This window comes from Anabrus simplex, chromosome 8 (genome assembly GCF_040414725.1).
Source record: "Anabrus simplex isolate iqAnaSimp1 chromosome 8, ASM4041472v1, whole genome shotgun sequence".
NCBI lineage: Eukaryota > Metazoa > Arthropoda > Insecta > Orthoptera > Tettigoniidae > Anabrus > Anabrus simplex.
This window is the reverse complement of record NC_090272.1, coordinates 129,747,881-129,772,047: the sequence shown is the minus strand read 5'-3', so window position 1 is coordinate 129,772,047 and position 24,167 is coordinate 129,747,881. Positions and strand designations below refer to the sequence as shown.

Here is a 24,167-nt window from a genome sequence, read left to right as displayed (position 1 = left end):
TTCTCCTTACTTCCACAGCCATTTCTAACTCTATTTCTTTCCAGTCTGCACCTCCTTCTTAGTCTCTTTATTTCTCTATTATAATAAGGTGGGTCTTTACCATTCCTTACTACCCTTAAAGGTACAAACCTGTTTTCGCATTCCTCAACAATTTCTTTAAACCCATCCCAGAGTCTGTTTACATTTTTATTTACCGTTTTCCACCGATCATAGTTACTTTTTAGAAACTGCCTCATACCTGCTTTATCAGCCATATGGTACTGCCTAACAGTCCTGCTTTTAAGACCTTCCTTTCTATCACATTTATTTTTAACTACCACAAAAACAGCTTCATGATCACTAATACCATCTATTACTTCAGTTTCCCTATAGAGCTCATCTGGTTTTATCAGCACCACATCCAGGATATTTTCCTTCTGGTTGGTTCCATCACTTTCTGAATCAGCTGTCCTTCCCATATTAACTTATTTGCCATTTGTTGGTCATGCTTCCTGTCGTTCGCATTTCCTTCCCAATTGACATCTGGCAAATTCAGATCTCCCGCTACAATCACATTTCTTTCCATGTCGTTTCCCACATAGCTGACTATCCTATCAAATAATTCCGAATCCGCATCTTTGCTACCCTTTCCCAATCTGTATACTCCAAATATATCAAGTTGCCTATTATCTTTAGAAATGAGCCTTACACCTAGAATTTCATGTGTCTCATCTTTAACTTTTTCGTAGCTTACAAATTCTTCTTTCACCAGAATGGAAACTCCCCCTCCCACCTTTCCTATCCTATCTCTACGATACACACTCCAGTGCCGTGAGAAAATTTCTGCATCCATTATATCATTTCTCAGCCATGATTCAACTCCTATTACAATATCTGGTAAATATATATATCTATTAAATTACTTAATTCTATTCCTTTCTTTACAATACTTCTACAGTTCAACACTAACAATTTTATGTCATCCCTACTTGATTTCCAGTTCCCTGTTCCCTTATCACCGCTTTGTGCAACACATGAATTTTCCTTACCAGTCCTTCAGGCACATTTTTTTCCCCTCAGACAGTCCTAGATCTTATCTCTTATAACACTATCATAGGCCTTTTCTATATCCAGGAATACAATGACCAGGTTCTTGCCTTTCTCCCAATACTTTTGCATCAGCATGTGGGTGCTAAAAATTAGATCCATTGTTGATCTGTTACTTCTGAATACATATTGCTTCTCCTCTAACTGTAGTTCAGTGGTGGTTCTCAATCTCCTTTCTCCTTAAAGAGTACCTTGTATTACTATGTTTTTTTGGTTATAACATAATAACCTATATAATGTTCCAAAGTGACAGGCTGCTACCTAAATTCATAGAATTTAATACAGGTAAGTATAATCTAACCCATATTCCAGACATACTTTGCATAAGAGTAACCTCCATTGGAATTCAAAACAACATTTGCACACTACTTTTCATCAGAATTTAAATGAATTGGGGGTTACTCTGATGCAAAGTACACCTAGAATATGGGTTAGATTATACTTGTCTGTACTGTCCCATCATCGCCATAAGACCTATCTGTGTTGGTGCGATGTAAAGCACAAAAAAAAAAAAAAAAAAAAAAAAAAAAAAAACTATGAACTTTGGCACTGGCCTGCCACTCAGGACCATTCTGTAGGTTATTATTTTATCACAAAAACAGAGTTATACCAGGTATTCTTTAATTCTTTATTGTGCTATTTATTCCAAAGCCTTATCATGCATTCATTCTAATACACATCAGGACAATTAGACCACAGCCACTTAGCACTCTGCTCTCCCTTTGTTCTAATCACACACGTCTGAAAACCTCTTCCCCCCACCATTCTTCATGCCACTAAACTAATTGAAATTTTGGTAAAACAACATCTGCATGCTATGTTCACACCAGCTTTTAATGAATCCCACTGGAGTATATTCCGACGCAAAATACGTCTAAAATGTGAGTTAGGTTATATTTATCTGTACTAAATTCTATCAATATAGGCAGTGGCCTACCATTGGAGACCATTATGTAGGTATTATGTTATCACTAAAAAGGAAGGCACACAAGGTACTTTTTAAATTCTTTACTGCATATTTATATTTTCCAAAATCATTATTAGGCATTCATTCCAATACACGATAGGACAAATATACTACAGCCACATAACACTTCCCCTCTCTTCGCTGAACGAAGCAGTTACCTTTCCACCTTCCCCTCAAGTCCTACAGAGACGTATGTTCGCTAATGACAAGCAAAGCAACAGACCTGGAATCAGTCCTGCAGTTGTTGCTAGAAGTAACAGACATAAAACAGATTTAAGACAAGTAAAACAAAATTTCTCGAAGTTACTAAGTGTAAATAACAAGTTTATATGCAATGTAAATAATACTGCACAGATGCATGCATGCACACGCACGCGCACACACACACACACACACACATATATATATACATACAGTTACAAGTGATTTGAACTGAGTATGTCCTTATAGAATGAAACATGTCATTCTGCTAATAACAGTCACCTTTTTTTTTTTATAGATATGTTGTAGTGTTCTATGTTTCACGTTTTGACAGTATGGATAACTTGTAAATTGTGTAAGCAGTAATGCTTGCAGCTTGGATTTCTATGACCTAAAAACCATACACGCATTCATGCCCTAAAAACACCAAAAAAACACCGAGCTCGATAGCTGCAGCTGCTTAAGTGCGGCCAGTATCCAGTATTTGGGAGATAGTAGGTTCGTACCCCACTGTCGGCAGCCCTGAAAATGGTTTTCGGTGGTTTCCCATTTTCACACCAGGCAAATGCTGGGGGCTGTACCTTAATTAAGGCCACGGCCACTTCCTTCCCACTCCTAGCCCTTCCCTGTCCCATCGTTGCCACAAGACCTATCTGTGTTGGTGCGACGTAAAGCAAAAAAACCCACCAAAATACAATATAATAGCTTGTAACTATGACACAAAAGAAATTAAATGTAGTGTAAAATTGTTTATAAGACTTAGCAGACAAAAAAGAAATAGAATAAACAGAATTAATTTTTTCCCATGAAAACAAGAAAAATGTAGTTTTTTTAATCCATGCTTCACTGTAAGTAATACGACAAAGGATTCTGAGAAAAAAAGAGATACATTTCCAACATTTGTTCTTTGCACAGCTAATGCTTTCACAGTTATGTTAACAGAGCTACTGACTGCTCGGAATTACTACTTGGCAACAATGGGGTTAAATGGGGTTAAAACCACAACGGAATGTTTGGAAGGGGTGAAGTGGGTGAAGGCGAGGCTGCCCAGTAGCTAACTGGTCCCATTTCTAATGTTCTTTTATCTTTTCCATTTTGACAACTTATTGCTTGCAAAACTTTACTTAACTACAAAATATTTCTAAGGAAAGGAAATCCAAAATAATCAAACATAAATAAAATCAATTGGCAGTATCGGTACAAAATGTGTGAATAATACTTGGAGAACAATTAAAACAATTATAATATGACAAAAATATGTTTTTAAATATTATTATTTTTAGCCAAATACAACTTAATGATAAAATGCAGTAAAATATATGCATTTATATGACCACGAAAATCATGTTACTGGATTTACAAAAGCTAGAATTGTTTTTAAAGTTTGTAAAAAGAGGCCAGGATAAAAAATATGACATAGCATACCAAGCCCTAGCAATGTATCTTTTGAATACATTGCAACCAATTCACATTATATTAACAAAATTTAACCAGTGGATAACTATTGATAATACCTGGATAGTTATTGCTTATTAATCTCGGCTATCAGAATCATTTTTCAGTTTTATGGTTCCAATATATTACTTGCCAAACATATTTTGCTTATCATATTGCAGTATGATTAAATCCGTATTACTGTAGAAAATTCTATAGGATATAATCCTCATCAGTTTGGGATGATGGGTATACATTATTTTTAAATCCATTTCATACAAATTCCATGTTAATGCTAATTTCTTATCTATATTTCAAAATCATTTTCCTTCTATTAAAGGTTTATAATGTGATAAGTTAGAGCCTCTGTGGCTCAGGTGGCAGCACGTCGGCCTCTCACCACTGGGTTCTGTGGTTCAAATCCCGGTCACTCCATGTGAGATTTGTGCTGGACAAAGTGGAAGCAGCACAGGTTTTTCTACGGGTACTCCGGTTTTTCCTGTCATCCGTCATTCCAGCAACACCCTCTACTATCATTTCATTTGTCAGTCATTAATCACTGCCCCAGAGGAGTGTGACAGGCCTCGGAAGCCAGCACAATTCCTATCCTCGCCGCAAGATGGGGCTTCATTCGTTCCATCCTGGTCACTGACTGGAAAACAGGTTGTAGGTTTTCAATGTGATAAGTTACTAATGAAGTTTACAATATTTGAATAAATAAAAGAAAATCTGCATTCATTTATTGATTTGTTTTGTTCAATTATTTAGCTTCAGTGAGTCATCACCACTGTTATGGGAGAACTTTGAAGGGAGATCTCCGACCATGAGTAAATTTTGTCTGAAATTCAACTAAAAATACCTTTCCTTTAATTCCCTTCTCTCCCTCTCTTTCTTTGTGTGTGCTTGAAAGATTCTCTTTGACAAACATGTTAATTTTGTCACTCTGCACCATATTTTTATCAATGGCGGTTCGTGACATTTAACTCTGGCAGGGTTATGCCCCTTCCCAATCGGTCCAGTTTTCACTGACCAGTACCACAATATTTTAAGCTGAAATATAATAACAATAATGTCTGCCTCTGTGCTGCAGTGGTTACTGTGATTAGCTGCCATCCTTGGAGGTCCTGGTTCAATTCCTGGCTCTGCCACGAAATTAGAAAAAGTGGTGCGAGAACTGGAATGCGGTCCACTCAGCCTCGGGAGGTCAACTGAGTGGAAGGGGTTTGATTCCCGCCTCAGCCATCCTTGAAGTGGTTTTCCGTGGTTTTCCACTTCTTCTCCAGGCAAATGTCGGGATGATATAGATGTTTATTCCAATAGGGAACCTGAAATATTTGTTCCGAATGAGTGAATACCAATATAGTTGGTCCGTTATTGGACATAAATAAATTTTCCAGCTGACTCACTCCTGATTGCCAGCATTTCACCCCAGTGTGCTAAGTTGGGTTCATCCCCACACTGGGGCGAAATGCTGGCAACGAGGATTGAGTTAGCTGGAAAATTTATAATGTCCAATAACAGACCAACTATATTGGTATTATAAATATCGGGAGGGCACCTACTTTACGGCCATGGCCGCTTCCTTCTCTCTTCCTTGCCTATCCCTTCCAATCTTCCCATCCCTCACAAGGCCCCTGTTCAGCACAGCAGGTGAAGCCACCTGGATAAGGTACTGGTCATCCGCTCCAGTTGTATCCCTGACCAAATGACTCATGCTCCATGACACTGCCCTTGAGGTGGTAATCCTTGCTGAGTCCGGAGGGTAAATAAATAAATAAATAAATAAATAAATAAATAAATAAATAAATAAATAAATAAATAAATAAATAAATATAAATTTGCTTCTAAGACAGAACAATCATGTAGCGAAAATCAGATAATAACGTGAAAACCTCAAAAAATACTTGGGTTGTCAGATGTATCTGTATCATTGTGGCCCCTGAGAACTAGTTCAAACTGCCCATAGAACTTAACAGCATAGATTAATTTACTACGAATGTATCAATTCTTCAAAACCTGTTCGTTTGAGTGTTTAATTCTTAGTCTGTATGCACTGTATAATTGGCATCAGATTTCTACTCTACCAAGCATAGCAAATTCAATACCAGAGTTTACGTGTTTCTCGCACATTTTATGCCTTTTCATACCAAGGTGTTTTATGACCGAAAGCCCGACTGATGTCCATGCAGGGTCAACGACATTCATTGCTGAAGAAGAGTAACAAAAGAATGCATTTCTTATTTCACATCCGTACAGCCAGTCAGTGTGTTTGTAACATGACGGACTGAATTTCCTAGTTTATGCATTTTTGTTCTTATAACCCTTCTGTTCTTGTGCAATATTTAAATTCGGCCAAGAAGGCCGTAACTTCTTTAATTCTAGCCTATGTTCGAAACGTAAATTCCCACCACTACTGAAAATGGTACTTACAGAATTAATTTACCTTGTCTTCTTAAGACCGTAACAGTTAGTTTTCAATTAGACAGACAAACGCTAAACACATGAATGAAGATATTAACATGAGATGTAAATACTGAAGGTATAATTTACACTATTTAAACTAGCATTGTAGTTTTATCTACTGAACACTTGCACCACAACAGTAATTACCTGCGCTACAATGGCATTAAAAAAAAAACACACACGCACGCACGCGCGCACACACACACACACACACACACACACACACACACACACACACACACACACACACACACACACACACACACACACACACACGCTAAAACAGTCTAACAGCTAATGCAGTCACGACTACTACTATGGCACTGAACTGTTACATGATCACAAACGAAAATAACGACATTCACGAAAACAAATAAATAGTGCACGCCCGAAATTCTCTCGCCTTGCTCAAATCTCAAAGCATGAAGATATATTTAACAATCTGCCGTCACTTTATGATTAATTTTTAAATCTTTAGCTTCTTTGTAGATCTTAATTGTTTCAATAGTCATTATAATGGAATTCACTGTTTTGTAAAATGTTTTGGAATTAATCTCTGGCAACAATTAATGTAGGACGTGGGGGAACAGCACTACGTACTTGTAAAGTGGTTGGCAATGTTGCTGAGGGCTCCGCCGAATAGACCGCACACCCACCTGAACTCTTCCTTCCCCTGACAAGCCTATATCGTCCCTCCAGGCTTCTCCCGCAGCCCGGACCTAGCTAACTCTAGGAACCTACTGAGGGCACTCCTGCCACAGCCCGAGCGCTTCAAGACCAAAGAGAAAACATCATGCTTGCTGGAAAGTAGCCACAGTCTGAAAGCCTTTGCTATATCTTTGAAAATATTGAAAATAGAAAAGTGAAATGTTTACATCCAAAATAATGATGATAATATTGTATAACTAAATAGCAATTATATGTTAATACCAAGTATTGAATAGGATTGTTTACATTTGAATCGATGTAATTGAAAAACCTTCAATAATGAATGAAATTCACACTGTGCAATAACTAATAAATAATAATAATGTTATTTGCTTTTACGTCCCACTAACTACTTTTACGGTCTTCGGAGACACCGAGGTGCCGGAATTTAGTCTCGCAGAAGTTCTTTTACGTGCCAGTAAATCTACCGACACGAGGCTGTCGTATTTGAGCACCTTCAAATACCACCGGACTGAGCCAGGATCGCACCTGCCATGTTACGGTTAGAAGGCCAGCGCTTTAACCGTCTGAGCCACTCAGCCCAGCATGTGCAATAACTGAACAGTACATCCTATAAATTCAACCTCGCTACATTTATCCATTCCTTTATGTAATCAGTTACAAAGTGAAAATTATGTTACGTGTTTTTGAAAAAGGAGGTGGGCAGCCCCTAAAAACCCTTCATGCACCAACCACCACTGATTTTTATGCCTGAGTGCAGAATATTTTAAAGTTATGGACAGGCAAAGTCATGACCATTTCTCTGTTGTGCAGCAGGTTTGTTGACAGATTTTATGTTTAATTTAATCTCTTGGCAGCCACTGTAGTATTAGATTGGCATGGATGTTTATCACAATTATTTCACCTGCAACAAATTACCAAGAGTAAAATTTGACCGAGGTGCCAATGATACATACATATTTGTTATAATTTATATGGATCGTTATTTGTTTATAGCAACATATTTTCTTGTATATATTTAAAGGATATCATCTTTTGTTAGACACTCAATGCCCCTAAAATGATGGGGATTTGCTCATGTTTTCCTCATGGTTAGCATGTGTTGTGAACTGAGTTGTATACTTGGTGTCCTGTACATCTTATTTTATGTTGAGTGTTTTAATCCGCAGAGTACTGGTGACAGAAGTTTGTATAGAAGTAAATAATGTTGCTTTGCAGATGCAAGGATTAGAATGGATAAGATGTCAAAAGAAGAGAAGAAGGAACTGGCAAAAGGACATACGTATGACCCTGGACAGGTTGAAAGGAGGCATGTAGAATGAAAAATGTTTATCTGCTATTGCTCAAAATTGAAGTTATTTAGGCTTCTTTTCCTTCAAAATGTCTCTTGAGTCATAGTTTTAGTTCTATGAGGTTGAAATTTGGAACATATGTTCATCAATAAGGTGAACAGAAGTTGGTATGGATCCAGGTATCAGTTGCATATAAAGGTAGGTTTTGATATGCATACAAATTTGCTGTTGTATTTAAAAAAAAAATTAAAAATACAACCACCATTACAAGTTTTTATGCCAAAATGTTAGTAATGAATATTACACCTAAAAATCAAATGCACCTCAGCTAAAATATCAATGGAATGTAATAAAAATGGTTGTGCAAGGAACTTTTTTTATTAGAGCAGCAATTAATTCCATAAAATATTTAATACCTCAAAAATTATACGAGCAAATTCAAATTTTGAGGTTATACTCATGTTATTGACAACAATTAGTAACAAAAAGTTTGAAGTGATAGGATGAACAGTACCTAATTTTAACATGAGAAGTAAAACAGCGGCTTGAGAAACATACTAGAAATTATGGCAAATGAGTTACCTCTGCAGACTATACTGGCAAGTTGCAAGAAAGAAACAACCACTACTGACATTTCTCACAGTTAAACTGAATCTGTTGGTCATGTCTGATAGGAAATATGCCTGATAGTATTTTCCAAATCAAACAGGTTACTGATTCCTCAGAGCCAAACTTATTCAATATCATTAATATTACCAGAAGAACCTAAGACTAAAACTGATAACTACAAGAAGACTAAGAAGGAAAAAGCAAACATTTTTTATGCATTTGAAAAGCTACTACAACAGCTGTTAAGAGTTCGGAAAATCTCACATAATGTGCTGTTATTCTGGAGGATTAGATGAAATATTAGATAAAAACCTACTATGAAGACAGAAATGAAGGACAAGTTTAAAATTTCATCATGGACTGAAATGTTTCAAAGTGAATTATATTTCCCATTATGTTGTAGGAAATGCTATAATATTGAGCATCCCACCTGGATCTTTAGTGATACTCTTCAGTGATAACTTTCAAAAAGTAAAGATAGAGAAATACTGAGATGAAATAGGAACACCAGAGCATGAATATGCATAACTAAGAAATAAAGCTGATCACCATTAGAAGTTGTTCTTTAGTTTCAAACAGGACAGTATACTGATTACATTAAAAACTAGATGTTGTGAAGCACACAAGAAAACACACACAGAAAGAACAATAGGAATGTTAATTAGGTCCTGAATAAAGGGCATGAGGATGTGTGAATAGTTTAAGCACAATGAATTAAGTGAAAAAAAAAAAATGTCACCGTTTCCAACTATCTCAACTGAACAACACACTGTAACCACTTTGTAACTAATACAGACACTTACTGTAATCCCCATTCATATTACTGAACTTTGCAAGGGTATATAAGGTGAATATTTTGAAAATGCACCCAAGCAAGAAATTGTATTATATTATGTGTTAAAGCAAATAAGACATCAAAAGGTTAACTCCATCACTCTGGTTTGATCTGGCAAGAAAAAGGAGCAGTAGCAGTTCTTTTGAGGCAGTAACGTTGTTTCAATCGCAGCATGGCTTCTTTCTCATGAATCTTCTGATACTGAGGTTCATGAGTATGAACAACTGACTCTGACGCCATCTTGTTGCCATGTGTTTTGCAGTGACCACGACAACCATGATGAGCTCCATACTTGATACACTGCCAGTAGCGCTTATCTCCACTCTGGCGCTGAAGGTTGAAGATGTAGCCCTGGTGTACCAGTTGAAGTTTACCGCGGTTGCTCTCCACAAAACGTAGGCCCCCTGCAACAACACATGCCTTGCTCGCTAACCCTCCCAGCAGATAAGACATGCTTCTCTGAACAGTAATTCTAACAGAAGGCACATAGAATAAACAAATACAACACCAGGGATTACTGCAAATTAACAACTATTGATAACATTTATGCCAAACAAGTATTCATACATTTATCCTCATCAGACCATACCTACACAAATGTGTACCTTCACTTCTAAATGAGCACCAAGCAAAAAAAGTCAAAATTTTCCTCTGTGGGCCAAAAATACATTTTTACTCTCTGGCCTTCCTGTAGCAATATTCTACCATGCATTCATCTGACGAGAAAAAAATTCTCGAAAAGGAAAATAAAGTAAGATCAACTGTAGTCTATCAGGAAACTTGTGCCTACTGGAGCCATGGCAATCATGCAAGCATATACTAATTGTTTAAGTGCCTAATACTGTCCGATTTCCAGCTGAATGAAGAAGTGAGATTTGTGAGGTAAGCATATATCTTAAGTGACAATTCTGGATTACAAGTTCATAAAAGTTGCACAAAAACATTGAACTCTCACTCTCTCTCTTTCTTCAGTTTGCTTGTTGACACCCAATCACTGGAGCAGGGTAAGTAAAATGTTTTTTATAGTAGTAGTAGTAGTAGTAGTAGTAGTAGTAGTAGTAGTAGTAGTAACAGTAGCAGCAACAGCAGTAGAAACACGAGTGATAATCGGAGCAAATTATAGCAATGGCAAAGAGAGCCTTCCAAGATAAAAAGCATCTGCTGGCTAACAAACATATATATATTCAAACTTGGAAGGTCTTTGCAAAAACCTTTATATGGAGCGTGCTTCTGTACGGTTGCAAAAGCTGGACATTAGGAGAGCAGTAAAAGAAAAGACTAGAGGCAACTGAAATGTGGCTCTGGAGTAGAATGCAGAGGATAAGTTGGACTGAAATGAAGAGCAATAATGAAGTCCTTGGAGGGATAGGAGAAAAATGGAGCCTGGAAACTGAAAATGAAAACTGGAAAATAAAATTTATTGGTCACATTCTGCGGCATGAGGAGTTTCTTTTAACATCACTGAAGGAAGAATTGGCAGGAAAAGAGGAAGAGGATGACCAGCGTGTCTTATTTCAAGAACATGGCACAAGATAGACATTCTATGGCTGCGACAACAAGGCTTAATCTTTCGAATATGAGTAGCAGCAGCAGCAGCAGTAGTAGTGAGCTTCAGGCTGTTAAAACTTCTTTGCAACACATTTTTGCATTTGCAAATTATCGAATTCCATTGCCTAATTTGTATCAATATTCTTTTAGCACTTCAACAGGAGAGTCAATGACAAGCAAGTTACAAACTAAAGAAAATACACCATTTCATTTTTTTCATCGCATGACTTTTGCAATCTCAGAACAGTATGCAGGAAATTGATGTCACCGAGTTCTTTCCTACTTTCAATGTAGAATGCATTTCTTCCTGTAGTGAAATTTCAAGTTCTTAAGAATACATTGATCCAATGGCTGCCTGCAGCTTTAAAGATATGTTTGGTGGCAAGATTATTAACAAATGGGTGCTAGTTCACGAGTGATTTTAGGATGAGAAGGACATTTTTCAATAAATAGAATAATTCCATTTTTCATGCACGTGTTTCCTGTCAAGGTTTGATTTCAAAATTTTGTTTGTCATCCATGCTGTTTTACTGATTTGTTAGTCAACAGGCAACGATTTCACACCTGAGAAATACCTTGGATCCACAGAATTATTGATCAGCAGAAGTTATAATTTTTCAGCACCTGTCTTATCTGATGCAACCATTACTGTTAGTCTTTTGTTGCTCCTTCTTCCAAAGTGAAATATTTTGCCCTTAAATACCAGAGTTTTTCAGGTAAACACATGCAAAAACAAGCCAGGTTTGTTGACATTGAAAATGCTGCAAGGTTGATAGTCTTCCAAAAGAGATGGCAGCATGTCACTATGTTTTTCTTTACAGTCAGCTTCAACTAGCACTCTCTCAGAAATCACATTCTGTATGATTCTGCTAAATTCCTTAAATTTATCTAACCATCCTGTACTAACCCAAAACAATTCATGACTAACTCATCAACAAATTTTCAGGCTTGTTCATGAAGCATAGAGACTCGGAGTGGAATGTTTTGGTCCCTCGTACACTTTACTCATTTGAACATTGCTTCTTCTAATTGTGGGTAAATTTAAGTTATAAATAACTTTGTTTTCAGAGAAAAACATTTCCACTTCTTTAATCACCTTCTGTTTCTTATTTGCACTTAACTATTCAGTACAAGTTTCTTCTCCATGATGCTGATGTTACTTGCTGCTATGGTATGAAGCTTCTGAAGGTTGTGAAATGCAGCATCATTAACATGGAATGGCATACGGCTATCAAACAACACACGCTGACTCATTCTTGTATAAGAATATTTAACTCTGTAAGAACAGCCCAGTAGTTCGTTTTCCTTTATCAAAGAGCCATTAGTAATTTAAAAAAACAGTATCAAAGACAGCACCTGTTATCCTATTTGACTTCAAGAACCTACAGTGATGATAGAAAAAATAGTTACATTGTCAAGAAATTTCACTACTTATCTACTTTTGGCTTTGACAATTCTGACAATATTGCAACTGACTTGTAACTGTCTGGATTGCTTTATGAACTGCATTGTTGACTACTACTGTATTATCTATGCTTATTTTTTAACTTGCCAGAGAACACACCTGCTAGAAAAATTATTACTATTTCTAACAATCAGAGCAGTTATAAATTTTAATAAATTCTGACTTGTACACATTTTAATACATAAGCAACATTCTAAAATGAGTAAAAGCAAAAGAAGCAAAGTCATCTCCGTACAGGCCATGAAGGCCCTTGGAGGGGTGGAAGGTAAAGGCTTCCACTATCTGCAACCTCGGCACTTGATGGGGTAGAGTGGTTAGCTATACGCCCGGTCGCCTTTGCCCCCAGGAATTAACCTGGTACTCATTTTTGGCGTAGGCTGAGTGAACCTCAGGGTCATGTGCACCTCCGTAAGTTGAAATCTCTCGTTTCTTAATTTTTTACGACTTCCTTCCGGGCGAAACAAGCATGCCTTTACTGCCTCGGCCAGGCAGCCTCATTTTTAAAATGAGTACTTTATGTAAACAAATTTTAACTTACTCTTCACAACATCACTATAACATACTACTAATAGTACTACCACAGACTGTTGTCTTTGTGGTGAAACATTATATTGATCTATTAATATATAAGGAACCAAAATACGTTTATAATATACATTTACCAATAATAAACTTTACAAGGACTAAAAATTTTGCTGAATGTGCGTCTGAAAATTTTTACAATCTAGTTTATGTCGCTCTGACAGGGATAGGTCTTATGGCGACAATGGGATAGGAAAGGACTAAGAATGGGAAGGACGCGGCTATGGCCTTAATTAAGGTAGAGTGCCTAGACTGAAAACGGGAAACAACCATCTTCAGAGTTGTCAACAGTGGGGTTCAAACCCACTCTCTCCTGAATGCAAGCTGACAGCTATGTAGAAACCCAAACAGCATAGCCACTTGCTTGATTCTGATAATTTTCATCACACAGAAACATTTTAAATGACACTCAAGTATTTCAAAGAAATGTTTATGATTAAGTTTTCACAATTAATTACATTATCATACTTTTGAGTTTTCAACATTTTCACCAATCTTCACAAAACAATGATGATGCTTGTTGTTTAAAGGGGCCTAACATCTAGGTCATCAATCCCCTCACAAACAATATCACCACATCACGTTAATAAATTAACCAATACTAACTGTTTGGTTTTCACTATAATTTTACAAAACAACATCACAGTATTTTGTTGGCAAACGAATAGCTAGTCCCATTTTAATTTCTTAATGACAAGCCCTATTAGTTGAAATAGTATTATCAACTGCTTCTTCTGCCCCTTTTTTTTTTCTTCTCCTGGCAACACTTTTGGAGCAGAATCAAAGCAATGTGGTTTAGAAAAACGACACAAGAACTGAATTATGCTGTCTTCAAAACCACAGTTGTTTCAGTGTTCTGGATCTTGTAGTATACTTCTCCGACTGGACTCATTATTCGGTATGGACCTTTAACCCTTTCAGACCGGAAAGAAAACTGGAGGTGTGAATTTTTGTTTGTACGTCAAGAACTGACTAAAATGCTCCTCAATACACATATTAATAGTTTATTTTACAAAATAAAAACTAACATCCGAAAAACAGGACCCACACAATTGTGCGTATCAAAATTCAAAACCTCGTTGTATCACGTACGATGGTGTAGCTTCAAAATTTACGTTCACTAATCAATGTACACACTTCATTGAATATATTCCGGTATTCAGTAAAGCTTCTAGATTAATATAAACGCAGTAAATAAATACTTACTTTCGGCACTACTGCTTCCTGCCATCTCGCCGATCAACTGTGCTTTTTAAACTCTTCTTCCTTCGCCCTGGCGGTCAAGCGCATACTAAAATCAATTGAAATACACGCCACGTGTCCTGCACAATCACTGCAGTCCGGTGTAGCGCCGAAAAAACATCAAATAGAGTCAGGGATAACTAAAATACGAACCCGCACAATTGTGCGTACTCGGTCTGAAAGGGTTAAACTTGGGTGTCAGCTTTCAATCAGTACTTGTGGCCAGTTGTACAACTCAAGATCTCCCTGCTGAAGTTTATATGCTATTTGCGTGGACAGGCGATCCTACTACAGTACGGAAATGGACCGTATGCCAGCTACTCAATGCAGAGTGTCAGTAAATAAGTGGTGGTGGTGATTATTGTTGTAAGAGGAAATTCTTTCTGGGCAGCCATCCTCTGAATGAAATGCCGTATGGCTTTTAGTGCCGGGATATGTCCGAAGACCTTGGCTCGCCAGGTGCAGGTCTTTTGATTTGACACCCGTAGACGACTTACACATCATGATGAGGAAGAAATGATGATGAAGACGACACATACACCCAGTCCCCGTACCAGGGGAATTAACCAATTATGGTAAAAATTCTCGACCCTGCCAGGAATTGAACCCGGGACCCCTGTGACCAAAGGCCAGCACGCTAACTATTTAGCCATGGAGCCGGACAGCCATCTCTAATAACACTCATCAGAAGGAAAATGGAGGACTGTCACTATCAACAATTAAGGTATTGGTAAAAGAAAGGGAAGGGCAACGAAGGGCATGCAAATGAAAGGCTCTCAGGCCTGTCTGTCTGTCTGTTAGGTCATCAGCCCAGAGGCTGGTTGGATCCTCAAATAGCACCACCGGCCTTGCAAACCTAATATCACCACGGATGTAAAAAGGAACAACAGTTGACCAAAGGAGGTTGGATAGGAAAGATGAAGGCACAAAGCATGACACAAGTATGTAAAAGCAATACCAGACTCAGCTACGGGAAGCGTGGTCACCAACCCACACTCCCACAGGGGGTGGCAGTAAATAAGTCGACTCGCTAAAGAGACCAATGGCTACGGGAGGATGAATCACTTTAGGTGGAGTGATGGCCCCAAGGATGGAGGAAATGACACCCAAACACATAAAGCAGTGATTGTTCTTCATGTTAGGAGCAACAGCCTCCTATGCTGGGCAGCAGAAGTGTAGGCGGATGTCTAAAGGGCCATTCACACATGTTTTACCTCGGGCATACTTGTGCAACCTATTTTGCAGTGGAAAGCTTGTATGTATGGCTAGGAAGCCGGCTTCTGTAAGCCAAGAAGCGCGGCAGTGCATCTACAGAGCGAGTATAGCACATGGCACAAATGTACTACTGCATTTAGAGTAATTTAAAAAAGTTTGTGTTAATTTCATACCATCATGTATTCCTAATTTATTCTAAATGCTATTTTCCCATAACCTCTCTCTTAAGCAGACATTTCTTTCAGTGCTGATGGTGACGGTTATAGAGAAGTTTCACTGTATACGTTGTATTCAAAATGCAGACATTTCCATTGTATTCTGTAAATGTGACCAGTTGTGTAGAAAGGGAACTAAAGTAGGATTTTTCAATTTTGAGATTTTTGTGGTTCTAAAACTGGCACAAGACACTGAGCATTAAAAAAAGAAGGACGCTTCTATGTGCAGTACTTCAGAAAATATTAATTAATGATGGTTGACTCCAAGAAAACTATACATTGAGAAAAATGCCATTCAAGTTTTCACTTATTTTTTTACTAATTGTAGCACGTTTTCATGGCATCTAGGGCAAAGAGTCAAACTGCTTTGTAACTTAATTTTTTAAGAAGACCCATAGGTAGTACAAGACTTCAAAATATAGAAATTTAATTTTTACTCTCCAGTCACTTTGTTCACCTCTGCTGTAAAAAGTTCTTTGCCAACTTTGGGTCGTTTTCTGTGCAATGGGTCACAAATGGATGGTGTTATGCATCACTTGACCAAGCGCCAAAAGTAGATTTTGAGATATTGACAAAAAAAAAATCCTTTGTATTAATTCATATTTCCTTTTAAATGTGAGGTATTATATACCAAAATGAAGATAAGAACATAAATTTTCTTCTTAATGTATTCAATTTAGGGAAATTTGAAGTATATCGTCGTAATCTGAGATAATGGCGCTTGGTCACTTGATGCTTTATGGCGCTTACATTAGTTTTTGCTTTGCATCCCTTGACCAACAAATAAAATTGTCACTTAGTGTTAGATTTGACTTTTAAAAATTCAGTGCAGTGTAAAATATGGTACTTAATAACTGATTTTATTGCTTATTTATTTAAGTACACGATTAAATTATACAGAACAGCATATAGAACATAGAAAAAAAAAACATAAATTTTAGAATATACAGTATTATAGATATTACACTGCTACCGATCTCGATAGCTGCAGTCGCTTAAGTGCGGCCAGTATCCAGTATTCGGGAGATAGTAGGTTCGAACCCCACTGTCGGCAGCCCTGAAAATAGTTTTCCGTGATTTCCCATTTTCTCACCAGGCAAATGCCCGGGCTGTACCTTAATTAAGGCCATGTCCTCTTCCTTCCCACTCCTAGCCTTTTCCTGTCCCATCATCGCCATAAGACGTATCTGTGTCTGTGCGACGTAAAGCAACTAGGAAAAAAATAATTACACTGCCCGATCATAATATTAAAGCATCATAAACACACAGTTTCTACAAGTGTAATATAATGAAGGATTTTAAGAATTTTTGAGTTCAAAATCCATATTTCCACAATCAAACCCATCAATATCATCGTCTATTCTAGGATCACCAAACAAGACCTTATAGAAGGGCTTAGCATCATTGGGAATTAGCTCCATGAGAGGGTGCAGGTCGTTCAGTTTTGCTTCTGAAACTGGTTTTGCATTGGCCCATAACAGAGTGAGCAGACCATGTAGAGCTGATCGATTTTCATTCTGAAGCCGTGACCAACAGTAGATTTCTTAATGTTCACTTCAACAGTACGTTCTGCATCAAAGTGCATTTTGAGGAAAATGCTAAAAGGTTTATCTTTCTTCAACTGTATTTATCTCACATGCAGCCAGTTTACCTTCTCACTGTATGCCTGCTTCCTGTTTAAAATGTGCTTCTTCAGATGAACTGTATTATGAAACTGTACTATGAAAATCCGGTCCAGTCATTCTGTCCACAAAAAGCAGGTTCTTCTTTCGGCACATCTTCATTACATTTATGTAGTCTTCGATGGTATAGAGACACTGCTGAAATTTGAAAGCACATTCTACATTTCCTAAATCGCTGTCGTTAGGGAGGAAGCTATGGCCTGGAAAAAAAAATATTTGTGTAATCTTGTCAATGGTAGGGTGTTGTTCCAAAACTGTTTTCAGAAGTAGAACAATCTTTATATTACGATTCTGGCCTCCGCAAAAATCTGACCACAATATGACTTCTTTGGCGTTGTGCATGTTTTCCATGAGATGCTTGTACAAGCAGGATCCAACCTCCTGTGCCCCTCGTCCTGCTTTTCCTTCCAACAAGACATAACAATGATCTTTATTATCTTTCCCACTATGAATCCTTAACCACAACTGGCGCTTGTAAAAAAACACATCTGTGGGAATACGGGACAATGGCAGTGTTTTCTCAAGGCCAAAACCAAACGCTTCCAGTTTTTCATCCAACTTTGATTTTTCCATATCGGAGAATTTTAGGTTCCGGTTGTATGTCACAGGGAAGAAAATCTGTGCGGGAATCTTCTACGCGGGAATTGACATTAAGCATCACATGACCAAGCGACTGCACGCTTGTCGTGTGGTCATTTGATGCGTAATTCAGACTCAGATATGGTGGTTGGTCATTTGATGCAAAACTTCAATTTAATGATTGAGAGGTTGGCGTTTGGTCAAAATTCATTTCCTGCAAAATCATATTGAGAATTAAAGTCCAAACAATAATCTACGTAAAGTTTACACCTTTAGCTACCAGATGGTGCAGTAATCTGAAAAAATCCATTTTGGCGCTTGGTCAATTGATGCATAACACCATCCAAATGTAAATTATTGGAATCTCTGCTCTGAAATCTTACATTAGACAAATCAGTAAAGAACATATGCCAACAATTCATTAGGATTTAGGTCTATAGGAATCACAAGTTAAATTTGAACTGCGACCATAAAATTGCTCATAACTGTGAAATACAAACAGTTACATTTCCATCAGCCAACAAGCCATCCTGAAAAAAATTACGGAAGTGGTAAGGTTGGGGTTTGAATTTGAATGCCAAAAAGGATCAGAAGCCTGTTCCATAATGATTCACTTCTAATAGTTTACTTTCAATTTAATTAAGCATGTTCCCATAGGTATACCAAACATGCCTGCAGTTTTATACTGTTAAAAATGGCACAGTATATCACAAATGTTAGTAATATCTATGCACGTAAAAAAGAAGCCCATATAACTTAATGGTTTGTAAGAATTGTTATAGACATTTTACTCATCCTTCAGTCTAAAAGAAGGATGACAAACTCTGTCCTAAGTTGAATGTTTTCATCATTAAAATATACAAATTATACATCATTTTATGAACTCCTCGATTATTTCAAATGCTTGTTAACTTTAACTTGCAACAATAATATATTTTAATATATTTAGGAGCACAACAAGCAGAAACATTATCAATAAAATAATTCTTTGTATTTTTTCAGAGGCATATAAAGTGGAAATTAAGAAACTCAGATTTCTGTGCAAGTCGTTCAAGTACAAAAATCTATACTGTAAAGAATGTCATACAAAATTACCATATAAAGATAACTATTGTCCGTTTTACAGTTTCTTTATTATTTCATAAAATAATACAATTTGTCATACATTATACAAAAGAGAGAGAAAAAATGTGAACAAACATTTGCAATACTAATATGCAGTATAATGAACATCTACATTTAACAGAAATGTTACAGAAGATATTAAACAAGAAACAATTCAAATACATTTTTCTCAAAATAACAAGCTGCCACAATGTATTACAGTATAACATACATTCTATATCCAAAGGTGAACATTTTCATTAACAGAACACAGAGAAAAGTTAAACCATATTTCGTTTGATTTTTATGAACTAAATTCCGAATCGAATCCAATAACTTTGCACACTAATCTTGTAAGGTGCAACACCTCTTAGTCAGATAAGATAAATTAAAGCTTGTTTCATATTGTATGATTACTTTTAATAAAATAATAAGCTTTAGAAAAGGATCTCATGCTAGCAATTAATTCAAAATGGTAAAAAAAAACTGTAACAATTAAACCTGATAACTGATTACTACTATTAAAAAATTATGAACTGTGTGATATGGTGAGAATTCCTTTATGATTTGATAAGCTGGTGGCCATGATTGTTTAGGTGTCAGGTCTATATGGTGTGACACCGTGGTTAGCTGGTTTGAGTCCACTGGTTGAAAACATTTTACCATCAGAATGTTTGTCGGCAGTGTAGTGCATAGCTAGGAATAGGCCGGTAGCAATTCGAAGTTTCATTACGCGGAAAAATTGGAAGGGGCTGGTAAGTCAACTAAGGCGTTATTAGCAATTTTTAATAAGGGGTGGGATACTCACATGGGGTAGCCATTAGAACTTTTTCCGCAGGAGCCCTTGGAACATGTTTGTAATTTTTATAATTGCAATTAGCGTAAGAAATAAGTAATTTAGTAACATTAAGGTGATGAGGTGATTAGGTGGGGCATGGCTTCTTTGTTTAAGGTGTTAGTTGTCCCGTCAATAGATATTAGATCCATATTTTTTATGAGTATATTTCAAAAATATGGATACGTAATGGAGGCAATTGCTAGGATAATGGTAATGGATAGGAGGATTATCACAAGGTTTTTGATGGAAGCATAGAATAACTCATTAGAGACTAAGCTTGTGATACAGAAAAAGAGTATTAATATTCCCCTAGAAAGACTAAATATAGGATGTAGGAAAATCAGAAAGAGGATGATATTATTTCTAGTTATTGAGGCAATGCGTGTTTGTACAATGGTAATTAGTGTAGTAGAACACAGTAAGCTTCCAAACATAACGCTACACGAACTCCACAACAACAACAATAATAGCTACAATACGAATACAGACGAGAGAGAGGTGTCACCACCAACAGCCCTTTAATCAAAATTTAAACTTAAGACTTGCAGTCTATCAAAAAACTTACTGAAGTATATCAACGGTTGAATTACACAGTACTTAAAAATTTTCACGACACGGGTTTTTGCCACGAATCAATATGACATATATCAGCCATAGAATATTCCTGAAGATCACATTATGCAACTAAATTAACATAGATATAGAAGCGCAAGAACTAGAAAGAAGATTGAAGAAGGAACTCCACGCAACACAAACTCTCAAATTTTAACAAGTGTTTTAATATACATGTACCATATTTGAATGTGTTTAACTTATTGTTTTATAATGTGCTATATGTATTTTAATATGTTTAATGTACTCAATATGTCCAATGTACACTCAATAGGATTTAGTTTATTGTAGCCTTCATTACCACACTGATCATAGATATTTTAACCCCACATAGACAAAACACTACTACAATATATTTTAGTTTCATCCCCATTAGACATCCGGATGATCTAACCATAATAACATCTTTGAGATATTATCTCTAATGGCTGTAATATATTAATGTACTAGCTGATGATGGCCGCGGAAGGCCGAAACCGGTACTAATGTCAATTCATTTACAATAAATAAGTATTGATAGGTGGAACACATTTCTTTTCTAGGGTAATGTTAAGAGCTATGCAATTTAATACACTCTTGCTCACAGTGTGTACACTACCTAACCTAGAATTCTGTATACATTGTAGAATTCCGTAGCAAAGCATGGGTACATCAGCTAGTACATAAATATATGTAGCAATCACCTACTAAAACCATGCAATGAGCAAGTCTGAGCTCATTCCATCAGGTTATTCCTCTACTCAACTCTTTTGGTCAGAGAACGAGCCTGCTACCAGCACAGAAACAGACTCGTAAAAGAACAAGTCTGGACAGACTCAAAAAGAATTCATTCTGCTCAGTCAAAATGGGCAATTTCTGAACAGTGAGTCAACTAAACTCGATAACAGACTTGGTATACCAGACCACTCAGTTGACCAGTCACTCAACGAGTGATCAAACTGCGACGAGTTGTCTTGTTTTTGCTTCATGTGCGTGCGTTACGAGTGTTACATGCAATGGTTGTACAAGAAAGATATCCGGAGAACCAATGCATGTGGCGACAGTGTACCAATGAGTGAGTCAATTGAACTCTCGAATTTCTGAGCAGCTCAATTTGTCCAGACTCATTTCTGCTCATTGTGATCAGACAGCATGGACAATTCAGTAGACACATTTGTTAAGGGAAGTAGAGTGCCTTTTTGAGTTTAGTCCTTCTAATTACTCATTAAACAGAGTGCTTGAACAGGAAGCTCTGAAAGAGTCTAGACTGAGCGGGACCCACTTCTTGTAAATGAGTTTGAGCAAGTCCATACGTCATTTCTCACAGCTCTACTACCTACAGTACAAGCTGATTTCAGGAGATTTGGACCTACAGGATATACAGCATATATGTGCATACATACATTTTACTCCCGATTTCTAAACAAAGATTTCAATAATTTTTTAATGATTTCATTCTAATTCTGTTAGAGCAAATTTGTACGAACTCCTGACCATCTAATATTAAGAATGTAATTTCTTCTCTAAGTTTGCAGTTCTTCTCAATTTACCAGACCCCATTTCCAACCATATTTGAAACTCTCAAAAGGTTTTTACAAATGCCCAAAATAGCAAGGTGTTAAAGTTTCAATTAGAAGCACCCATATTCATGGGGAGAGTTATACCATAGAATTTGTTAAAAGCTTTCACCAATACAAAAATAAACTGTAAGTTGTATGTGTTATACCCAGCAGTTATATGAAACTTCATGTATCAAAACGATTCAGCGAGAGGTGTTTGAATCAAGGTTTTAGTAACACTTGCCATATTTCATTTGCAATGAGTGAACGCAATAATTTCAAGGTCAATCTATTTAACAGTGCTTCAAGTAAGTTGAATGCCGTACGGGGAACTTGTATATAAATCACGCCTCACCTTTCATCAACATTGTCGTGGGAGATCGAACCCCGGAACTCTAAAATCCTCGAGGAAATTCCAGAACGTCGAGAACTTCACATCCAGGACAGGCGTGGTTCCTGTCCAGGCCGTGCCCAGCAACCATCCCAGGGTCCAGAGATTCCAGCCTGCTACGACGCTTCAATTCAACATGTATGAAAGGTGATATTAATTTGTCTTCAATGAACAATAAAATCAGATTATCAAAAAAATCTAAGTTCAATGAACTAATACCCCTCTCTGTACCAACTCCACTGTTTTCATGCCACACCCTCAGAAATAGTCCATGCTCTTCAAGCTAGTATCAGCGCCTCAAAGACAGACATTTTTCCTGGTACAATACAAATGCAAGATTATAACAAAACTTTCGGCTGATATTTCCAAAAACATGAACGCCCAATATTAATACTGAGAGATAAATCAGGAAAGTTAGCCCATAGTATCCGAGAAAATGCGGAGATCCTCGCAGAAATATTCAACAAACTTCTAAGTTGCTATGACCCACTAGAAGCATTTCAAGTTAATACCTACATAAACATTTTATCCATCCCTGGTCTATAGATCCGCCAACCATCAACGAATTAGGACTCACAGTAAAAGAACTAAAACAATTACAAAGCATGTGGTGAAGATGTAGTCTTTGCTGAAATCTGGAAAAATGCCAGAAAACCAGCAATAGCAGATCTCCATCAACATCTAGTGGAAATGTGGGTCACAGAGAAAATTCCAGAGCACTGGACCACAGGAATAATCCATCCATTATTTTAAAAAAGGAGATAAAACCAACCCAGATAATTACAGAGGAATAACCCTTCTGGACTGTACTTATAAAATTTGTTTCTTGTATAATTTACAACAGGATCAAAAACACTCTGGAACCACACTACAAAACTGAGACTCTCCCAGAAGCCACTTATGCTTGTGAAACCCTGTTCGAAATTAAAAATGAAAGTAGTACTGATCAGCTCCTCAAAACTGAAAGAGGAACCATTAGAACCTGGAAAAATAAAAAAATAACAGATGAAAGGACTGTGGAGAATCCTTCCCAATGAAACTGTCTATCAACAGATTGAGAGAAACACCAGCATAATGAAGAAGAAAAGAATCTTATATTTCTTTCACATCATGTGACTGCTAGAAAACTCGATTTTATAACAACTAGTGATGAGAAATCTTGAAAAGAAGAAAGGAGGACAATGGATCAGCGAAATTCAGCAAGAACTCTCTCATAAGCAGTTGGACTCGAAATAGAAGATGCAGAGAGCAAAAATAAAATTAACACCCTTAAGACTTATAAATTTTCAGCAGAAATGACACAGATTGCAGACAAACTGAGAAAATTCTGATCGGAATGATCACAAAAACCACACAGTACAACCTTCAAGGAGAAAATGAACAAAGAATGACTCAAGTGGTCCAATGTGGCCAGTAAAGTTAATAAATAATAATGATATACCAGCTAGTTAAATTTTGTCTTTAGGGAATGTATGTTTAAATAGGGAAAAAATCTGAAGTTGACCATAATGACAAAATGAGAAAACAATGCAAGAAGAAGAGCACTGTTGTCACTTTCAAATACTGTCAGTATATGGGGCCACTTCATTTTTAGCAGTGC

The 24,167-nt window shown here is 36.9% G+C and overlaps 1 protein-coding gene across 5 annotated transcripts in view; it reads right to left on the bottom strand.

Moving 5' to 3' along the window:
- LOC136878885 (broad-complex core protein isoforms 1/2/3/4/5) overlaps positions 1-24,167 on the bottom strand; it is a 681,897-nt gene that overhangs the window by 152,100 nt on the left and 505,630 nt on the right. The window contains exon 7 of one of the 5 annotated variants that reach the window (XM_067152457.2): positions 2,170-2,300. The exons of the other annotated variants lie outside the window; for them this stretch is intronic. Coding sequence (XP_067008558.1) covers positions 2,227-2,300 — 74 coding nt within the window. The 3' untranslated portion in view covers positions 2,170-2,226. Of the gene's footprint in view, positions 1-2,169; positions 2,301-24,167 lie in introns of those variants that run through there. 5 annotated transcript variants of the gene reach the window in all.